The sequence below is a fragment of the Apis cerana genome, linkage group LG1 (genome assembly GCF_029169275.1).
Source record: "Apis cerana isolate GH-2021 linkage group LG1, AcerK_1.0, whole genome shotgun sequence".
Lineage (NCBI taxonomy): Eukaryota > Metazoa > Arthropoda > Insecta > Hymenoptera > Apidae > Apis > Apis cerana.
In genome coordinates this window covers 8,895,552-8,917,267 of record NC_083852.1, presented here as the reverse complement: position 1 = coordinate 8,917,267, position 21,716 = coordinate 8,895,552, and the positions used below count along the sequence as shown (strand labels likewise).

The 21,716-nt window shown below is 35.8% G+C and overlaps 1 protein-coding gene across 6 annotated transcripts in view; it reads right to left on the bottom strand.

The window, feature by feature from the left end:
- Positions 1–21,716, bottom strand: part of LOC108002561 (peroxidasin) — a 282,659-nt gene that overhangs the window by 178,511 nt on the left and 82,432 nt on the right. For all 6 annotated transcript variants that reach the window (XM_028669104.2, XM_062082447.1, XM_062082439.1 and 3 more), the window contains exons 3-5: positions 19,226–19,299; positions 18,344–18,493; positions 3,676–3,889 (exon numbers count right to left, since the gene is read on the bottom strand). In XM_028669104.2, coding sequence (XP_028524905.1) covers positions 3,676–3,889; positions 18,344–18,493; positions 19,226–19,299 — 438 coding nt within the window. The remainder of the gene's footprint in view (positions 1–3,675; positions 3,890–18,343; positions 18,494–19,225; positions 19,300–21,716) is intronic.

Sequence of the window (21,716 nt, the reverse complement as noted above, 5' to 3'; positions counted from 1 at the left end):
TCCTCGTATTAGCTTTAACTCGATGCGTGAACACGTATCGATAGGATATTTTTCCCATGCAGGGATCCAGATAGCTCGAAGCTATTCGGTTTTTATTGGATTTATGTTTGTTTTGGGAAAAGAATGATTCACGGATCGAGATAACGTGATAAACAAATGACCAGATGATATGATATGATGATATATGCCCTACCTATTCTCCTCTAGACTCATTTTAATTGAGATACGAGTGTAAATTACATTGGTGTACATTAATTTCTTGGTATCGTAATTCTTCGATTTTTTTTTTTTATAGTTCCTCTGGAAAAATAAAATAATCGTTTTCGAGCCAATATTTTCGAAAATGGTAAATAGAGTAATTAAGAAGTCTTGTGCAATAATTTATCGAATAATGATGTCATTGAATCGACGACAAGTTATAGATTGTAAGGTTTTTTTTTTTTATAAGAGAAGAAAGAAATATTAATAGCAAAAGTTTATAGATTAGAGAGATTATCAGACAAGGGAGAAGAAAAATTCTTTTCCGGCAAATTAAATTCAAACAATAGCTCTAATATGTCTTTCGCGTATTGAAACGTGAATAATAGCTTAAGAAGCATCTTAGAAAAGAGCATGTTCCGTGAATAGTCATTCAGAGAATGGTAAAAAGAAGCGAGGTAGTTTTTCTTGTTGCCCACTTGAAACGAGCCCTGCGGTTCTTCTTCTTTGCGCATTTGTTTGAAAAGGCAACTCGGCAAAGGGAGGTAGTTTTTCACGCGTGGACCACTGAAAATGTGAAAATTGCACACATCTCTACGAAAAATATGTCGCACGCAAACAACCACGTCTATTCGAACGCGGAAAAGTAACTGCCTGCTTTTATGAAAACACGCATTTACCGGTAAGCGCGTACCAGTTCGGTTTATCCCGAGTCGTACGCTTTCAACGTCACTGTTTCTTCCCTTTTTTTCAAACTGCAGCTGCTGAGCACATTCACAAGAATCGCGAGAGAGAGAAAAAGAAAAAGAACATACCTTGGAAATGAAATTTTCAAAAAAAAGTCTTGTCGTTTCCTTAAAAATCCTTGATTCGATATCTAGTTCCATATTAATTTCTGCTGAACCAATTGCCTAGTTTTACAGGTATTTTGTAAGTATGATATTAAATAAATTGTGAAAAATATATCTAATTTTGACATTTTTCAGGTTTATTAAATACTCCACTCACTTCTTCAAAATTGCCTTCACACCTTTAAAATTGATCAATTTTTTGACTGGATTATATCATAGATGCCTGAATTTAACGCGAAAATTAGAGTGGAAAAGAAAATAAATACGATATTTATGGATAATCATCACGATTCTACGAATAATAAGAAGTTGAGAAAATGATAAGAGTGTGCTTCCCTCGAATAAAAAAGACAAATGTGGCTCGAAGAATCGCTTCAATGTCTCGTTGTTCGTGATGAAAGATCACTTCACACTTTGTTCATTTCCCTTGTAGCGAAGTCACGAGTATGGAATCCAAGAAGGCGGAGGAGAAACGGGGTCAAGAAGTATTAACCCCAGCCACGAAAGGGGATACGAGGTTTAACAGGCGACATTAGCCATATGCAACGCTGTTGAATCGAACGCTTCTCGGCCGTTGGCATCATAAACCGGCGTTTTAAGATATGTGTCGCTGGATATGATGCCAACTGTATGTGCACGTATTATATGCAGAATGCAAAGATTCGTAAATATTTAAATTCTTATTCTTTGACGCCAGTTTCATTTTAAATCTCTGAAATAATATTTTTCAAAACGAATAAGTTGCAAAATATTGAAAGATGCTGTTAAAAATCACAACTGTCTTTGCATATATTATTTTACAAGAAGAATTATAAATCAGAATGTGTTTAATTCCAAAAATTTCCTATCGAATTTTAAAAATCTTAATAATAAAAAAGAACTTGAAACGTCCGCAAGGATAGATACGTGCAAAGAGGGGCTCCAATTAAGGGATGTACGTACGATGGGTCGTGAGTGCCACGAGGACATCGTTACTAGCTCCAAGATCGCCATTATGCCACGACAAGGACGACCGTAACGATGCGAGCCCTCGTGATTTATGGTCTAACGAAAATGTTCCACAGAATGCCACGGATTATGTATCTACCGGCCAACTTTCCCGAGATACTTTGCAAGGCTAGATTAAGAGAATAATGGGCCTGTTTTTTGCCCTCCTCTCTTCGACGAGATTAACTCAAGGGGGAGCATAATATGCAACTAACGTGCATCTCATTAACCGCATCATAAACCGCGTACACGATCGGTTGATATCGATAAACGGCTCCTATCGTTTCTAATATTTCTCGTAGAAGAGAATAAAAGATTATTACATTATATTTTTTGTGAACAATTTTTTATTCAATCTTTTCGAATAAAATAGTAATCTTATTTTGAAGAAGAATCGTAATGTGATCCGAGTTTTAAAATTTCAGAAATTCGAAAGAATACTCGTTTACATTGGCTACACGTGGTTGACGAAAATACGGGTAATTCCCCTGAAAATTATAATTTCAAGCTAGTGAACACAAAGTGACTCCGTTATTTCAACTTGGCGCGTTTAACTACATTTGAGAGATTCATAATTTGGAGGATACGGTTTAAAATTACAACGATCCCAAGGAGGAGTGTAACAACCAAAACCGTGGTCACTGGAAATATTGTAATTTAATATTTAACCATTCCGTATCGCGAAGGAACAAGGATTCTCGGCGATGTTTCAACCCTTGCCTATTATCGCAGCTTAAACTTATTACCACGAGTTATAACCAATACCCTCGTTGTTAGGTTAAACGATTGTTCTAAATTAATTGGCAACATAACCTCGTTTATTCCTTAATACAATTTAGCTTATAACTTATTTCCATAGTTTAATATCAAAAACTTATTGAAATTTCTTTTTGAAATGTCTTGAATCATCCTACTAATTTTAATTCTCATATCAATAATCCTTTAAATTAAATTGAAAACAACACAGAAGAAAACTCTCACGTTCTACGCTTTGCCGTTAATTTATTGATTAATCCACTATTAGCCATCAGTCTACCAATCTCTCTCAAATTCACTTATAACTTCTCAATAATACATCATATATACATATATAAGCCAATCTTTAATAAATACATAGAAACTCACAATTAATCTCCGATAATTCCAAATCTCTATCTGAAACTAACTAAAACTAAAACATCAAAATTAACGCGAATCGCACAAACCCAATTTCAACTCCTAAATAATCCCTAATCCTCTCGCGTTTAATAAACTCGAACAGGATCAAGCCTCGCCACATCTCTCCATTTTAAACGGTGCCCAACCACCATTCACGCTCGGGCTAGAATTTAAGGATTGCGCATGCGTCGTTATCCTAGGGTTTTTTGGCGAAAAATCTAACCTAACCTAGCCTACAATCGTCCATAGCCTCAAATTCTCGTTACGTGGTTGATGAACACGCGCGACGTCTCTGTTTCGATCGCGTTCCATCGGTTGATTTATCGATGACAACGAAGTAGTCAGATCAAAGAGCATCAGATCCGGGGAACGAAGATAGATATGAAATTCTGCGTGGCTGCGATTGGCCCTCGACACTGACAACTGGATAGGATTCGGCCAACGATGGAGATACGTACACAGGAGACACACATTTACTCACCTGACACCGTCAGATGGACAGTTCTGATTAATGGGGGATGAGCACTGACTTGACACTCGTACACGCCGCCGTCTCGTTCGGTCGCCGAACTTAAAAGCAACCGCCAATCATTCGGCTTCTCCAAGGCGAGCGAGAACCTCGAGTCGCTCGCGTACGTGTCGAGGCCGATCGTGAGCAAGTGCAGCTCGTCGCCACGTCTGCGCACCCAGGACACCTGGAATAAGAGGAAAATGTGATTGTTATATTGATTTGATGAGATTTGGAATCGTGGTTGATTGTTAGATTTTAGAAATTGTCCAAATCTTGAGAGGAGGAAGAAATTTCTCGAAAGAGAAATATTCTGTCTTCTGTTTGCACTATCTATTTATCATTTGTCGAATTCGAATTTGCCGCCATTTCGTTCACAGTAATTCGAAACGTTCTCAAATTCGTACGGAACAAGTAATCGAGGATCGAGAATACGATATCGAATGTTTATAGTTGTATGTTTAAAGTATCGAGGATGAAGGAAGAAATGATTCTGAAAATAAAAGTATAATGGCGCCATCAGAAGATTTCCTTCTACGTGGATAGAATATAAATTGGAAATTTGCATTCTTGAAGAAATGTTGTGTGATTGTGGACGCATACATGAGTTATAAAAATAGAATTTTTGCGTTGTATGCATACTAGAATATAAGTTATAGCCCATAATTTAAGTTAATTAAATATATTGTAAATATCATTATACAAGTGGCCATTTACTGAAAGACTGAAAAATTGACCATTTTAAATGTAAAATTCAGGAAATATAGAGGAAGAATCACTAAAAATATTGAGATCCATAAGCTGTTTATCGATTTCTCTTAAAATAGGATTTAAAGCTTACAAAATCAATTAAAACATAATCACTTTCATGAAAAATTGGATATTCGTCTCGTTCTCCACATATCACTGTATTTATCTATAAATGCATCCAATGAACTATATTGGAGGATCACATCGATGAATTCTTCGATACGTGCGCCGAAATATGGACAGATACGATAATAAATTTGATTTTTTACCGAGGAATTTTCAGATATTCGAGTTTTGCAATTGATCTTTTATGATACTTGTACTTCTACGATGAAATGTAATTTTAAAAACGTTAGACAGATATCTGTTCGTCGATGAATATTATTTTAAAAGATTGAAAATGCTCAAACACATTTCTCGTAATAGAAATAATAATAACTATCGCAAAAATCTACTATATCCATTCTGAAAAAAGAGAGCAGGAATATTTTTCGTTCGAAAAAACCATAGTCAAAATGGAATTCTGAAATCTGATTAGGCAAATCTGGTGCCTGATAAAAACAGTCCAAGGATGACTTCGCCAACATGTATCAACGTTTCCTCGAAGCTTACATCAAATAAAAGCGTACTCCTGCGAGAGATTCGGAGAAAGAGATCTTTCGCCATGGCCATATCAATCTCAGACACGAAGCCAAGTTATAGCAATGTAAATTTAATGTAAATCGGACGTCCTTTCCACCCAGCAACACGCCACGTATTCGAATTCAAATTTCATCCTCTCGACGGATGGGCTGTGCCCCCACTCTTTCTTTCCCTTGATGCATGCCACCTCTCGAGATAATCACTTCCCTAGATTTTGCGCGGCTCAAAGAGAGCAAGGTGTTGCGAGGGTAGCAAGCACGCAGAAAAATCCTCGAGAAATGGAAACTTCGTCTACGACAACCAAGGTGTCACGATATCAAAGCTTTCTGGATTTCATCTGAAAGCCAAACGCAAACAAGATCAATCTCCTCCTGCGGAGGAGGTAAATTTAAAAGTTTTTTCTTAGAAGACCCATCTATGCAGAAGTCGATTGGATAAAGATTTAAACTTTGTATGAAATGCAAATGCAATTTTTGGCCAAGTAGTCATAGTTGTCAAACAATCCAAAGAGTAAGAATAATAAGATAGTTAATTGTTAGATAAATAACACAAATCAATGAATCTTGAAAAAAAGGACAATTTGATTAATGTTTAATGATATAATTAAGTCGCTCATCTGGCAAGTTGTACGGATTTTATCATGTAAGTAGAATAAGACAGTTATAGGATGGAGATAAGTAGTAAAGGTTAGTCATGGACGAACAATCGTGATCTAGTGACAAAAGCATTTGCCTAAAGAGTAATAGCGAGTCAGCTAAGTAAAATAACAAATGGAATAAGCTTAAATAAATACAGTTAAACAAGTGATGCGAGTCAGCCAGTTTTTCATGCACATAAGAAACATAAATACAAATTTACCAGACACGATTATAATTAACAAAGTAGTACAGATTTATTAAGCTCGAAAAAAGAGAGAAATAAATAATAATCGTGACAGTGAAATAAGTTCAAATTAGATAAAAACAATAATTGGCAAAGAATTAAGAAAAACGAATTCAATTCATAAATCCACCGTGTATCCATCTGAATCATTATAACTCGTTCAAGGATTAATCCATTATATCTGTTGGCCAGCTGCGAACGAAACGTCTCGCGGAAATTCTCCATCTGCAGTTTAATACACTGCTCGCAGTCGGTGCCCCCTCCCTCCCTCTTCCCATCCGAGTTTGATACTTGAAGAAGAAGTTAAAGAATCGTTAGGCGTGGCAGGTTTGTCTGGAAGTGTCTGACGTTTTCGAAGGCGTTGCGTTGCACGAGACACACAAAGGACACCGGGCGGCCAGAGCCATTTGTCATTATTATAAAGGGCTCAGCAGTGAATAATTACATTCTTAGGAAAGTTGGGAACGGCTACGCACGTTTATTTCGACTTCTATCCACCCCTCGCCCCGATTAATACCGGAACGGAATTGTTAATTGAAATCCAATGTTCCATTTTGCGACGCTTGGTCCGTTAAGTGAAAAGTTGGTTGGTTGCCCCGCGAAAGAAAGGGGGGATCCTCGATCTCTCATAAACGTGGAAATATCGAGAGAGAGAGGGAGAGAGAACGTTGTTGGAAAGTTTCATCGAGAGAGTTGTGAGAGCCTCGATAATGCGATTCCTTCTCTGTCAGGATTTGTTTCTTCGAAGATGATGACGCGATATTTCCCCCCCTCTCCGATGTGAACACGACTTAAACCGATCCGATTCCGGCTTCTCGCGAGGATATTCCGAGCGAATCCTTATCGTGGGTGAATAAAAATTTATGATTATTGGAAAAGTGATTATAAATGGTGTCTGATGAAAATTAGACCGTTAGGGGTGGGGTATAAAATTTAAATGCTCCCCGCGTGACGCGATGAATTGATTAAATCGAGGAGGGGAGGGAAAAATGGAGAATAAACATTGGGGATTAATAATGCAATTGGCGGGTATCAATATTTATCTCGATTATGTATCGCGATATTCGAAAACGAGGAGAATAAAAAAAAGATTGTTTAAAAATTTCATCGCATTGGACGTGTACTGTCGGCCAATCATATCGTTGGGAATTATTGTAAACGCGATAAAAGTGATCGATTGAAAAAAAAGAAGCTTCGAATATTATAATATTATCAAAAAGAACGAAATGATTATCGCATTTATAAATAATATCGTTCTTGATCGGATCCTTATTTCTTTAATATCTGATCTGGGCGAGGAAAAGTGGAGATTAATCGATCAAAATTAATCAACGTAAGAACTTCGAAACTACTTTCCATGTGATTTCTTACTCATTATTTGATAACATCTGCTCGCCTAAAGAAATTTAAACGCCCTGTAATTATATTCCTCCCGAACGTCTAAACTAAATGGAACTTCAATTTCGTTCTTCCTCCTTCTCGAAAAGGAAACGAAATTAATCCTTCCTGAAACAATGATTAATATTTCCAACCGAGTTAAACGAACGTCGCTTTGTGTGGCAACAAAAACATTAAAAAAAAAAAAGAAAGAAAGAAAATTACACTCGCACAAAATAATTCCTTCGTCCCTTTCAAACCCTTTTAATACGAAAATAAAATTTCTTCCCCGGGAAAAATAGCCTTCGAATTGGCGGAGAAGGAAAAGTAAAGTAAATCACGAGAGGAATCAATGACACTAATGAGAGAGAATCTTTTTCCCTGCTCGTGAAGAGAAAAGAAGGGGGAAGAGGGGATCATCGACATTAGGCGCGAGAAAATAAGAGTGGGAGAGGAAGAGATACGGAACCGAGGGTGGACAACAGCACGTAGTCGCGCTCCAACTCTCGATAACAAGGCGTAATAATGTTTGCCTGTCGCTGCACTGTCCGAGATAAATCGTCGTCCGTCGAATCAGCAGTTTAAAATGCGAGGTAGGCGAAGGATAGTAGTAGTAGTAGTAGTAATAGTAGTAGTGGTACGTATGCCCGAGCGAACGATCCGTTAAGGAGATGATACGGATCCGATAGAACGCGATACACCCCCGTTGAAATTGGAGCGAATCGATCGTATCGATCTTCGACACGGTTATAACCGGGACGTGGCTTGTCTCTGGAAATGAGTAGTACCCTCACGTGTGCCGGCCGAGGAAGAAAAAAAGAAAAAAAAGAAAGAAAGAGAGAAAGAAGGAAAAGAGAAAGGGTTATCGAATTCGATGCATCCCAGAGGTACCGTTCGGTAGCGGAGATATTTCTACACACCCGTGAAAACTACTTTGAGTCTAAAGTGAAACGACGAGGATGGAGAATTTTCTTTTTTTGGGAGAAACAATTGGATCGAATGGAATCCTTAACTCGGTTTCGGTGGTTTTCTCGTTTCGAAGTAAAAATAAAAAAAAATATAAACGAACAATTGGAAATTTGAATTGTAGATTTGCATTAAAATTTTAATGACCGAATCAAAATTTTGATACGCGAATTAAAATCGGGAATTTTAAGAATGTTTTCAGGATTTTTTTTTTGAAAAAGTGCAAGAAAATAATCAATTTCACTTTTTCGAAAATTAAATGATTAATCTCGATGGAATTCTTTGGTTGATTTTTTTTAAATTATGTGTAAAATGAAATATTTTCATTTAGATTATGGTTTTGGTGAGATTATGATTTTTTAATTATCTTTCTACGAAAAGCCAATCATGCAAACACAGAGATCGAAAATACATTTTACCATAATTGCAGGTAGAATATTCTACTGGAATCGCGTGTAAAGCTATATCTAGAACTGAGAATAAGACCCAGTTACCACGAGATGATCGACCCATCGAATGTTGTTCAGAAAACTTTAATTAGCTCCCGTCCCTTATTGACGAAGTACAGCAAAACTTAGTTCTCCCAGTATGGAATAGAAGCGACACGCTAACAATAGTAAAAGGGGCGAAAGTGAGCACAAATATGACGGAAAATGAATAACAAGTACGATGAAGGTGGATTTATTAAAAATTACATCATATTCTAGAATTAATGAAACGAATTAAGAAATAAACTCAGTAAATCTCTTTAAATCTTTGATATATAAAATCAATTAATAAAAAAGAGCATGGTATTTTATTAATTGCAAAAATAATATACGGTGTAACTGCAAAAGATTCATTCGTATCTAATCGATAATGGATTATCCAACACGCAATAAAAATATCCATAAAACAACAACAGCAACATTTTTATTATTTTTAATTTTTTTATATCTATAAAACTTCTATTAACGTATTTATGGTATTTTTTCAGGAAAGGAAGAAAATAAAAATAAACAAATTTTTACCATCAGTATTGTTTCACCAACATGTTTTTTGGGAATACCTTTTTCATTCACTGTTTCTCTTCCATATTCGGCGGAAAATATAAACAAAATTCAAAACTTCGATCCATCCATCAGAATAACAATACCTGTTAGATAAATGTTAAAGTTCCTGTCTCGAATCTTTCCCGATTATCCAATGATTCAGTTCGAGGAATAATGTTTACTTTAAGATTTTGATTCATAGATTAGACACTGCTCGAAATCTCAACAAAGTTATCCCAGTTTCTTTGGCCAGATGGTGGGAATAATTAATACGTCACCCAAACGAAACACGTACGAATACAACTACGAAAATGTAACCTTAAGATACGTGCGGTTGTTTGCAGTTGCATATGCAACCTGTTTCCATAAGATGGCATCCTCTCGTGAATTTACAAATCTTGCAGCACTGTCTTTCCCTTAATAATTCAATCGTCCCTCGAGCAAATAACGGAATACTCGAAGATTTGTTTTTAATTCTTTTCTTTTTATAGAATTGCAAAAGTTCTCGTGGAATTGATGGAATCTTACGACTCTATAATATTCCACTATTCGGTGTATAATATTCGGTTATACGTGGTGAAATATCTATTTGGCGAACGAAACTCGTAATCATAAACGTATCTAAACCGATCTCGAATTTTTGGTAACTTTCCTATTAAATTTAATACGGTTGCCAGTGTCGTATATAATTCGAAAATCGTTTAACCGGATCCCTGGAAATTACCAAGTTTCCTGGAATGGTGTATGAATATTTCATATAACGTAAACTTCAAAAAATTTCACGACGCGATATTATTATTAACATTTTCTGATTGAAATTTTTTTTTGTTCAAAACAGACTTCGCCGTATATTTTATTTATAATTAGGTACGAATTTTTAATCCACCCTTTTTTTAATCTTTTAATCTTCTTCGCGCGATGTAATTTCATCATTTAAATCGCGAATAATTAATTTTTATTAACAATTCATCGTTCGGATGAATTGAAGATGTTGCCTGAAAATTTACTGGCGCAAGATAAAGCACAGAGAAGATTCTTAACGAACGATTATTATCACGTGGATAATTCGGAGGGTTGATAGCCTACTTAAACATTTCAATAAAGCCTATCAGATATTAAGTTCGTAATAGCGAATATTACACGTTGATCTTAGCTAGCTTAGTAAGATATATAATAATCGTACAGTTACGTGTAATGTCGTTAAACTGAAACTTTCCTCGTAAACATCTCCTTCTGAGAAAAAGAGAAACGTTCAACTTTCCCCAGATAAATAGAAATTAGATAGAAAAGTCACAAGTTCAATAGTATTATCTTCTTCTCTTTTTTTTTTTGCAATCCAATTCTTTAATCGACCACATTTCAAATATTACTTTCTATTTTCCTTATCATTACTATTTTTCAAGGCAAAGAATTTATTATCTTTTCTGATTTTAAAACGAATGTCAATCTGTACAAAGAAAAATATTAATCAAATTACGTCTTATAATCCCTCGACTCGATCAAAATATCTTACGTGAATTAAAATCCAATAATATGTATAGCACGCAAATTTATTCATCCCTTCTTATCCGTAGACGTACACACAAAAACTGCTGAAAAAGGCAAATACAGTTCGAGCAATGACTGGAGGATGATTTATATCGTGGAGGAAAAGTTACATCCTCACTCCGTGTTTGCTCCGTGTATCAGGCCTGTCGATCTCAGCTACGGTATAATTTCACCATAAGCTAAACCAAGCCCCGTAAATTGTTTAACTTTATACCTTTCTCTCTCGCCGAATGCTTGCACACATCTTATATTCCACACGATATGGACGCCTCTCGCCGTGTCATCAAATTTTTCCACCTTTTATACACTCCCTGCCAACGACACGCGTCCCTCGCGCAGAATTGACACCGAGAGAAAAGGACAGGGAGGGAAAAAAAAAAAAATAAAAAAAAAATTCATTCGCACGTCCCTGCTGATAACGACCGCGATTCCATTAGAGCGGAGTGCTCTAGACATTTGACAACGTTGAGATTTGCGACAGAAATGGTGGGACGTGTTTTCGCCATTGGGATGAAGATGTGGATTTATATGTTAAATGAAACTTTCGAAGATTCTTTTACTGTGGTTCAGGCATGTTGCTTACATATTTTCCCTTTTTATTTGATAGATTTGATGATAGAGTAGATGAATCTGTCGATCTTTTGTTAACTTTTTTCAGATAGAAATATTGAATCGATTAAAGAGGAACAGTTAGGATGATTATGGATACTTTTAAATGACTTCCCTTTTCATAAAACAATTTAAATTTCTATAAAGTGATAATTTACAATTAGAAACAGAAGTGAATGTGTAAATACAGACGATCGATATTGAATCATTTAATTGTTATTAAAAATTAATTCATATAGTCATGGTGAAAATTTTTCTGAAGCGATATTGGCCACAATCCATGTCGAATCGAACACAATTGCACGGAACATTTATATTTAGCTATCGCCAGATCGCTTTTGCGAGGTTGTTCCCTCGATTTATCGGAAGGAATCAAATATTTCTGACCATGAAGAGACGATGCAGCACATGGCTCCCATTGGGATCGAGAAAAATCACTACGCTCGAACGAAAAGTACCCCCTTGCTTTATATGGTATCAATTGAGTGAAAGGAAGAAACGGACGAAGGCTAAAGAAAAATGATAATAAATATCGGACATTGTCCAACGATCGACGACGATATATAGCATTTATCGTGTTTCAATCGATTCATTGGTTACGTTTCAATGGTTATTTATACAATATGGAAATCATTTACATAAAGAAAAAAAAATTTTTCGATCGACATTTCATCTCTTTAGACGTTTGATCGAATCAACATTATCTTCACATCGAAAGACTTTTAAATGATATGGAGATAATTCTTGCATAATGAGCCTGTATAAGTTCTAATCAAACCAGAAGATCGAATAATAGTTCAGATACAGACTGCCTTAAGGCATTGCCGTCTCGGCAAACTCTCAAGAAGATTAAACAGAGATTACTTACGGTAATCACAATGTCGTATCCTAAAATATAACCTCCATTTGAGATATTTGCAACTATGCAGGATTATGATTGGTAATAACGAGGTGTAATTAAGCTTGAGATTGCGTTGGATAAACATCGAATCACGTTTAACTTTCAAACTTGTATGTTTAATACATGAATTGGAAGATCTTTCATTTGAGAAATGGCGGATATCCGTGCAATTCTATACTTTACGTTTCTTTTACTTTTTGTATAAGAAATATTATCCATATACAAGATGTTAATATAATCTGTGGAACATCTTTAAAATCATTAGAGGCTAAAAATATATATATATGTCTCTATTCCAAGTGTCGCTTCATCGAATTTAAACTGTTTATAATTTAATATAATCGATATTTTTGTATATTAACAAAAGGATCTCGTGAATATATTAACATTTTGTACAAGTTAATAAATCTTAAGAAAATTATTATACTGATAAATTTTTTTAAAGGTCTATCATTTCTGAGATGTACAATTATTGCTTAACAATTATTATCAAGCAATGTACGTAATATTAATAAATAAAGAACATTTTAGATATTCCAAAATTTCCAAGGTATTGATGATTATAGGAAATAGGAATTTTCAGAGTTATCCGGAAATTCCGATAGTGTCGATAAGCTTAGGATGATCTATAGGTTGGCATCAAATATTCTCGAAACTTCTGACTCGTGAACTATTTTTATGCAGGTCTTTGACCTCAAAGATTCCACAGAATAGAGAATTCTGGTATCTTTTGAGAGATTTAGAAGCATTATAGACCTCTTGAAATAAACCTTTCAATCACGAAAAATCTCCTTTGAATGATAATTGATTGATCCGATGATTTTGAATTCTTTAAATGCTTTTTTGAATCCTCGAATAATTCTAGTTCGAAATTGAAAAACTATTATGTATTAAATTTAAAATATATTTATTTTAATAGATTATGTTAAATGTCTTCTTCAAATCATTCAACTTTTCTTCAAATTTCTAAACATAAACGAAATATTCCAAATAATAAATTATTAGAATCCAGAATTTGGGAACAGTAATCAGAACAAGTTAAATAATTTATTAATCGATAAACAAATATATAATCCTTATACCATTATTCAAATTATTCAATTTCTAGTTTCAATAATTTTCCGATAATTCTAACTTGAAAACATATTATAACAACTAATACCTACTCGACCGATTAACACAATAATTAATCAATCCCAATTTTTACGAAATAGCTAGAACAACAGATGAAACAGTTCGAAAGGATAAAAATTCGAAATTCAAAATTCTCAAAAGCGAATAATCTTCCATCACGCTGATGGAACTTACCAGGATAAGCGTACCTACGTGGTCCTCGGAAATTCTAGGAGAAGCGGGCCAAAAGTAAACGGGATAGCAGATATGAAAAAAAAAAAAATCCAAAGGAGGCAGTCCCCATGCGGATGAGACCAGAGACGGCTCCGTGTAAAAGTGGCCTTGAGCTCGGATTAATCCGCCAGCAAACAAAGATACCGAATCCTCTTTAACCGGGACGCGGCCTCCCTTCGTCTCTCTCTCTCTCTCTCTCTCTCTCTCTTTTTCACTAGTTTCTCTGGCATCTCAGTCTCGTATCTTTTCTCTCTGGAGAACCCTCGAGTGGGATCGCTTTTGCTTTCTGAACCGACGCTTGCGTCGCGGTTCGAGCGTAAGAAAAAGAAGAAAAGAAGAGGAGGAGAGGAGAGAAGGAGGGTGAAGTGGAAAAGGAAGGGGAAGGGGGAGAAAAGGGAGGAAAAAAAAGAGCACACTCTTGCTCGTTCGAGAACTGGCAACGCAATATTTATACCCTCGAAGAGGATACTCGTGCGGCGTTTTCTTGACACCAGAGGAATAATCAAAGCGAAATATCTCGATCCTCGAGAGGGGAAGATTTTTGAGGGGATGAATAATTGAGGAGGAAGCGTCGTGCGTTGATATCGGAAAATGATTAAAAGGTAAACGAGAGGATATCTTGATTTATAGTCATCAAATTTTGAAGAAACAATGAAGAGTCTGTGTTACTTTTTCATATATTTCCAGGAGCTTTTCCTTCGACTTCGTATCATTCGTAGTTAATTGGATTCTTATCTCTCTTTTTCTTCTTCAATAATGATCGATTTATTAAAGATTAAAAGAATCGAAATTGATCACTCATAAAATCACAAGGAAAACAAAAATATTCCCTTAACAAAAAAAATAATTCTCTATATTTGAATTGGATAAAAATGAAAAGCTGCTTCTCCCTCGAAAATTATCCGAATAAATTTAAACTCTGCCCGCTCGACATCGATATCGGGATCCAGATATCCAACCCTGGCGTTATCCACGTTCGAAAAATATTTTTCCAAGAGTTCACCCGCGGAATTAATGAGGAGAAAGTAAACGAGAGAGAAAGAGAGGAAGGAACGAGATTCCAGCGTTCCGGCCAGTTAGCGTGACACGTAACAATTTCACTGGATCCCCTCTCGCGCGCTGTATCGCCGCGATTCGCTCGCGAGCAATTAGTGCCAGCGCCCGCTTACTCGTTAAACTAATTACACGTGTACAAACTTGCAGCGATTGTTAGACGAGAGGACATCAAAAGTACTCTCCTCTTTCCCTCCTATACTCGTTATAAGTGGAAAAGTAGCTATCACAGTGACTCGAGCGTCGCGATGTTCGCTTCGTTGGAAACGCGAGCGACGCCACTGCGGTTCTTCCCATCATTAAAAATGGTGGCAAAATTTGAATTGAAGTTAATAAGGATAAAGTAAACTTATAATAATTTATCAATCGTTCAAAATATCATGGATAATTATAGTGACCGAGGTTATTAATTTAATTAATTATTTTTCTAGTTACTTTTTTGCTTCTGGTTCCTCGGCTCGCGAGTTGGCACGACTGTTGAAATATGTAAGTGGGGGAAGAACCGATACAACGACGCCGATTGTCAGAAGAGAGTCGATGGGCGAGAATTATGCGACGCTATTGGAGAATCGGAGGTTTGATTAAGAATCGAGAAGTTTGAACGTTCTCTTGCTTTTCAAATGGTATGGTATAGTATAGAGGATCGATAAATTGGAAATTGGGAGTTTGTATTAAATGTATCTCGGTTGTGTAATTGTGTAATAGTTAAAGTGGTTCAAACATTTCTTTCTGTTTTTTTTTATAGACATGAAGAACGTTTGAATAATAGCATGATTTAAATTTGGGGAGGATTATTTTTTTAAATATGAGATCTTTGGAAGATCATAAGAGGAAATTAATTGTATACAATTTGTTCATCCTTTTCATAATCAAATACAATATAGATTCTTGATCTAATATTATTTTAAAATTAATCTCGTATGCAAATGGATCGAGAATCAATCAAAACGCGAAATTTAAAAGTTGAGAAATATCAGTATTATTAAAATCATCGATCGATACTGCAGAGGAACGGATCTTTTGTTGCTGTTAATGAAGTTTCAAGTCGAGTCGGGCTAGCATCCTTTAAGACAACTGACAGCCTTCCGAAGAAGAAGTTTCGAGCGGCGTGGATGGTGTATCTCTACGAAACACCGAGAGGCCAAAGACTTCAAACCTGATTTTAGACGCTTGAGAAGTTTTCGCGCGGTTGATAATTAGGAGCTTTAAGAGTTTTCGCAGTATTCGAGATATAAAATGAATCGTTCTAAACCCTTTGAAAATCGATAAATTGAATCAAATCGAACTTGTAACTTGAAGCGCGATAAAGTTGTTGATTATATATAAAATACGAATAATGATCGAAAAATGTAACAATTATTGATTTTTATGAAATCACTTAAATGAATATTATTTTACATCGTAACATATAATTAAAATTTGTTACGATCTCGTATCGAGTTGTTTCCCAATTGCACAAGTGAAAAATAAACAAGTACAATTTCAAGTGGATTAATTCCTTGCCTAAAAATATCTTTCACAGACAGAAAGATTTAATAATTGCAAGTCTAAATTGCCAAGCTTTTTAACTGAAAACACCTTTCACGACATGATAGAACTGTTTACCCGGATTCTTGGCGCGCTCCACGAAGTGGCAGAGTTAATAAGCCAGGATCTTGGATTTATTAACTTTTTAACTAGTCGACGCGCTTCTATAAGGCCACGGTCGTTTTGTATAATCCGTACACTGTGGATAATCGCGTTAATTTGATTTTTCCGCAGTCATCTCGACAACTTGAACTTATTAACTAAGGAAAACGACCAAACTTCTTCTTGTAATTTAAAGTTTACGAGAAAGTGAATTTGTGTTTTACGTCGTAAAGCGTCATTATGAAATCAGCAACGTCGTTAATGATCTCATCATTGTAATGAATAAATTATGGTGAAATATCAATTCTCCCACTACATTTGTTTTTCTACGTACAAGAAAAATTGAAAATACATATTTCATATCCTTTTATATACCAGAAGATCCATAATTAAAATATCCTAGCTTAATCTACGGATCCCTAGACAGTTTAAATTAATGATTTTTAATAGTTCAATGAAATTGTGATAATAGCATTTACGTATTTTTGTTTTAAATAATATTTCTATTTTTCAGGAATATGATTCAAATCTTCGTATCTTCATTTATTACCAAATACTCGAAGAATATTAATTAATTTCCTCGCTCATTCAAGATCCACAAAAAACCTAATTAAGCAAAATTTCTAGATCCAAAAAAAGACTCGAGTCTACCTACACGCTTAATCATTGATAAAAAGGAGATAAATTGTCTAAAAGCATCGGTAAAAGCATAAACTTGGAGCAAAACCACGCACAACACCCATCAAATCAAACAAAGTTCCACGACACTTTAGAAACTTCCACTTCTACCTAATCGCACGTACTGCATGCGCGCATGCGGATTCCTCTCCTTTCCCCTTAGCAGCAACTTGTTTCACTCTATCCATCCCCGCTTAAAAGGATTGAATCCTAAGGAAAATGGATAAAGTAGCGCATTTCGAAACACACGGGGCGTATATTTCGAGGCGATTCGCCGCGTTGATATCGTCGCGATTTATCGAGAGGAGGGGGAGGGGGCCCGCACAATAAGCGGAACGGAAACGTTTCCCGCTATTTCCTGCCGCGCTTCTTTTTATCGACGACCGATGCTCTTCGAACGGAACCCCGTCGTTCGAATAATGGGTGGTGAGGGAAGAGGAAATTCGTCGTCCCGCGCAAATTTATCGCGAAGCCTCTTGCGCCGATTTATATACACACCGCCTCCGGATGATCTTTACGAAACGAAGGAACGAGGCAACATATTCCTCGTGAGAATGGTTGGTTGTGTTATTGCGGCTCCTTCCATTGTGGAAACGACTTGGTCGGGTTGAGGGTTTCGAGGAAAAGTTGGAAATGGAATTGGTGGCGAGGTAAAGCGGCGATTAGATCGGTCGTGATTATTTGGGGAGAAGAAAGATTGGATTTGAACGGGTCATGATTTTGGCGGATCTTTTAACGGAAATGATATGATTTCGATGATTGTGAATCGATGAGGGAGATGGAGAAAGTTTCTTGTGAAAAGAGAAAAATCAGTATGGAGCAACGTTTCATTAGTTGTCACGCGAATGGATCATTAGAGACACGGGAAATGGTATCTTTCCAACGGTTGTAATTGAGTTGTAATATTTCACGGGGAAGAATCAGAAGGAAGAAACCGTTTAATAACAAAAGAAGCAAAAGTCTCGGTTCATCCAATTTATTGAATATTATTCGAATGGTTCTCGAGGAAAGATTTTTCGACGTACGTTTTAAAGAGAGAACACGAGAATTGCCTGAAATATCGCGAATAACGTCGTCTCTTTTTTTTTGTTTTTTTTTAAATTCTTGGAGAAACGTCCGAGAAAGCATCTCTCTGAATACATTGCGAGATTATACAAGTGATGCAGCTCGGGAGAATGCAGGATCAATGGAAGGAAATGTCGAGAAAAGAAGAGAAATGAGAATTTACCTTGAGTGTATCCTGCAAGTTTTGTACTCTACAGTGCATGTATACTTGAGCACCGAGTTGCACGGTAATGTTGCTCTCTGGATCTTCGAAAAAGGGCCTCGGTTCTGGAGTGCCGCCCGTTTCTGTAGCGAAACTTTCCACCTCGTATACCTGTGTAAATCAAAAAAGAAACAAACGCGATAGAAAATATCAGGCCACCTCTGTCTTTTCTTTGCGCATAGAGGAACGTTGCACGCGTTTATAATTGAAAGGAAACAATAGGAGATGAAATCTATACAGAACAAAGTTACCTGAACGGAGATAAGAACTTGAGTTAAAAACTTGACACAATCTAGTGTGATAATTGAAAAAAACGTTTATAAATACCGACTAATTTCTTCCCCCAAAAAAAAAAAAAGGAAAGAAAAGAAAAGAAACTTCAAAAAATTCCACTTTTCACTTTTCCTTTCGTCTTACGTGGAGATTTTATTCTCAATATTCAAAAAAAAAAAGAAAAAGAAGAAGGAAACTGGATTACACATCGATAATAACCATCTTTCTCTCACGCTATACTCCAGTTTCAAGTTTTCAGAACTCATCAGAGGGATTAATAATAAACGGGATAAGAAAATCCTTGATAAAATGCAACGGGAGGGATATCGTTTAAAAATAAGGTTATTAAATTCGCGGCAAGATCACTTGAACGCTTTGTAACTTAAAAGTTACGTAAATATTTGAGAAGGTCTTAACCGCGTCTCGTCTCGCCGTCGTCACAAAGGGATCACCCCCTCCCTCCCCTTTCCCCCATTGTCTGTAGCAAAGCAGCGGCGAAAAGTATGTCCTGCCGCACCCTTTTTGAAAAGACATTTTCAACTGCTCATTCCAATTATACAGCCGACTTACCTCGGTAAAAGGCGAACTGAGCTCATGCCAGAACGACCTAGGCAGGTTTTCCAGTCCAGGAAACGGCTTAGCACCTGAAACAATTTAGAAACCAGATTACACGTCTCTCCCCCGTCTAAGCTTTATTACAGAGAGATACAACGATATAATTAAACTTGCCCGCAAATTTACCGCCCCCTCCCCCCATTCTCCCTTCCCTTAACAACGTCTACTCGGTTGCAATAAATGAACGACACTCTTAATTATTCGAACGAGGCCGCGCAGTTTGATTAAATCGGCACGGGTCCTATTATTCCGCGATAATGAGAATTAAACTAAAATCACGGGGAGAAATTCGATTTTCAGGAATTATATGTAATCCAATTCAATTATCACGCTGTTGTAAAACTGTATGATTTAATTAATAACGTAACAGGTGTCCAGTGTGTATCTAGTAGTAGTTTGTGAAAATGTTCGAGTTTTAATCTAGGGAATCGTGATAATTTTAATTTTAATGCAAGTTTGCGTGTATAGGTATTTTTTTTTTTTTTTGGAAAGAGAAAGCATTAAAATTTCAACATTTTATGTATTTCTATTTCGTACCGTTATTTTATATTTAAAAAAAAAATGGGGAATTTTAGAAGAATAAATTTCGACTTAACTTTCAGAATGATATATCGGTAGAAAAATAATCTCGTGTTTTATATTAATTGCAACGAGGTATCCAAAAATTAAATGCAACGTGCTTATTTTTATTGTTGACAATTTTGTTTTTCATTCACTTGAATGTTGAAATAGCTATTGTTTAAATAAGGATATCAAATGCGTAGATATATTTATTTTAGAATTTTTTATTTAGATCTAACGCGTTTCTATTTAAAAAAAAATATATATCTATTTCCTTTATTCGAAAATATAACGAAAAAACAAACAAGTATAGAATTTATCTGAAAAAATATTTTTGATGGACGCATCGAAAAATGGTGTACATAGGGACAAGGGTTGTAAAAAATAATCGATCCGCTTTTTCTAGCGGCCGATGTATGGCGAGTGTTCCTGTTATATAGTGCGCTTCGTTAAGCTAAATCTTTTGGATTAAGCTAAATCCTGCCAGTCATCAAAAGTAAATAATTGTTTTGGAAGAAATACCTTTTTCACTGTTAACGTTAAATATAATAATTATCTAACTTAATGACTTTTGACGATAAAACTTGGATTCATTTTCTTAAAACTTTATTTCATCTCTGAGACAAGAAAATGAAAATTGCAAAACGTTTAAGTTACATTAGATTTCAATCTTTTGTTTCACAAAAATGAATAAAAGTATCAAATTTCCTCCGAAAAATATTGATCATTCCTAATCAGAATCGCGAAAGTCAAAGTACTCAATCATTTTTATAGCAACTTTTTCAAATTTTGATCATAAAAATGTACACGATCTAAAGAAATAAATTCGTGGAAAATAAAAATTTTCACTTCTTCGATTATCACTTATCTTCTATGGGATCGATGCCAAAAATTCTTGCTCCGATCCCATTTTGAGAACAGAAAGAAAGAAAACGGTCCGGCTGTAAAGACGGAAAGGAAACGAGTTTCCGAGAAAACCGGCCACGTCGTTAGTGTAATAGACACGGAAAATCGAATTACTATGGAAACAATCGCGAAGTTGGGGAAACGAGTGCGCTGCAGTGGAAAAGTTTTTCACTTTCTAGAAGGGCGTAGAAGGAAACTCGTTCGCTTGTCGACGAATAGAATGACCTTATCAGGGGCGAGCACACGCGGCCGTACGCGAGTTTCCAAGACGATACACATAAATGTATTCCCCCTCCAAGGTTACACGGCACACCAGAGGGAGCAAGAGTAAACTTAGCTGAAATAAGAGATCCGACGTGAAGAGTGTGAATAGAGAGTTGGCTGCGTAATTAACGAGGGGTAAAATTTTGAATGAGATCATTTCTTGTCTTTAATGGAACACGTTCAGGCCGAGGGATCGAATGAAATTTGCAATTAATTAACTAGTGGAACAATTAGTGATTTTTTTTTTATTGTCGTTGAAGAAGTTTTATTTGGAGTATAAATTTATTTTCTTGGAAGCAGAGAAAGATTGCAGTTGAACAGTTGCGATTTTATTTATTCTTCGCTTGAAAAAGTGAAAATTCTGAATACAAGGAGTTTTTATTGTTAATTCTTTTTCATTGTTAATCCTGATGAAACATGTAAAATAAGTCTCGTTGAATATTTTCTGAGTGTGTCGTTTTTATAAAATATACGTCTGATTGTTGACGAGATGTTAATATATTCACAAGCTTTCTTTTAGGAAGATTTAATTCTAAAGGGAAACAAAAAGGAATACAAAAATAGGTTGAGCTTATATAGAGCTGTCTTACTTTGTATAACGCCAATTTGTTTTGATTTTTAGAATCAGTCGTTCGAAGATATCCTACGAATGTATTAATACCTTCTGTGCTACTATCATTGATTAGAAAAGAGTACGAAAAAGTTGACCAAATTA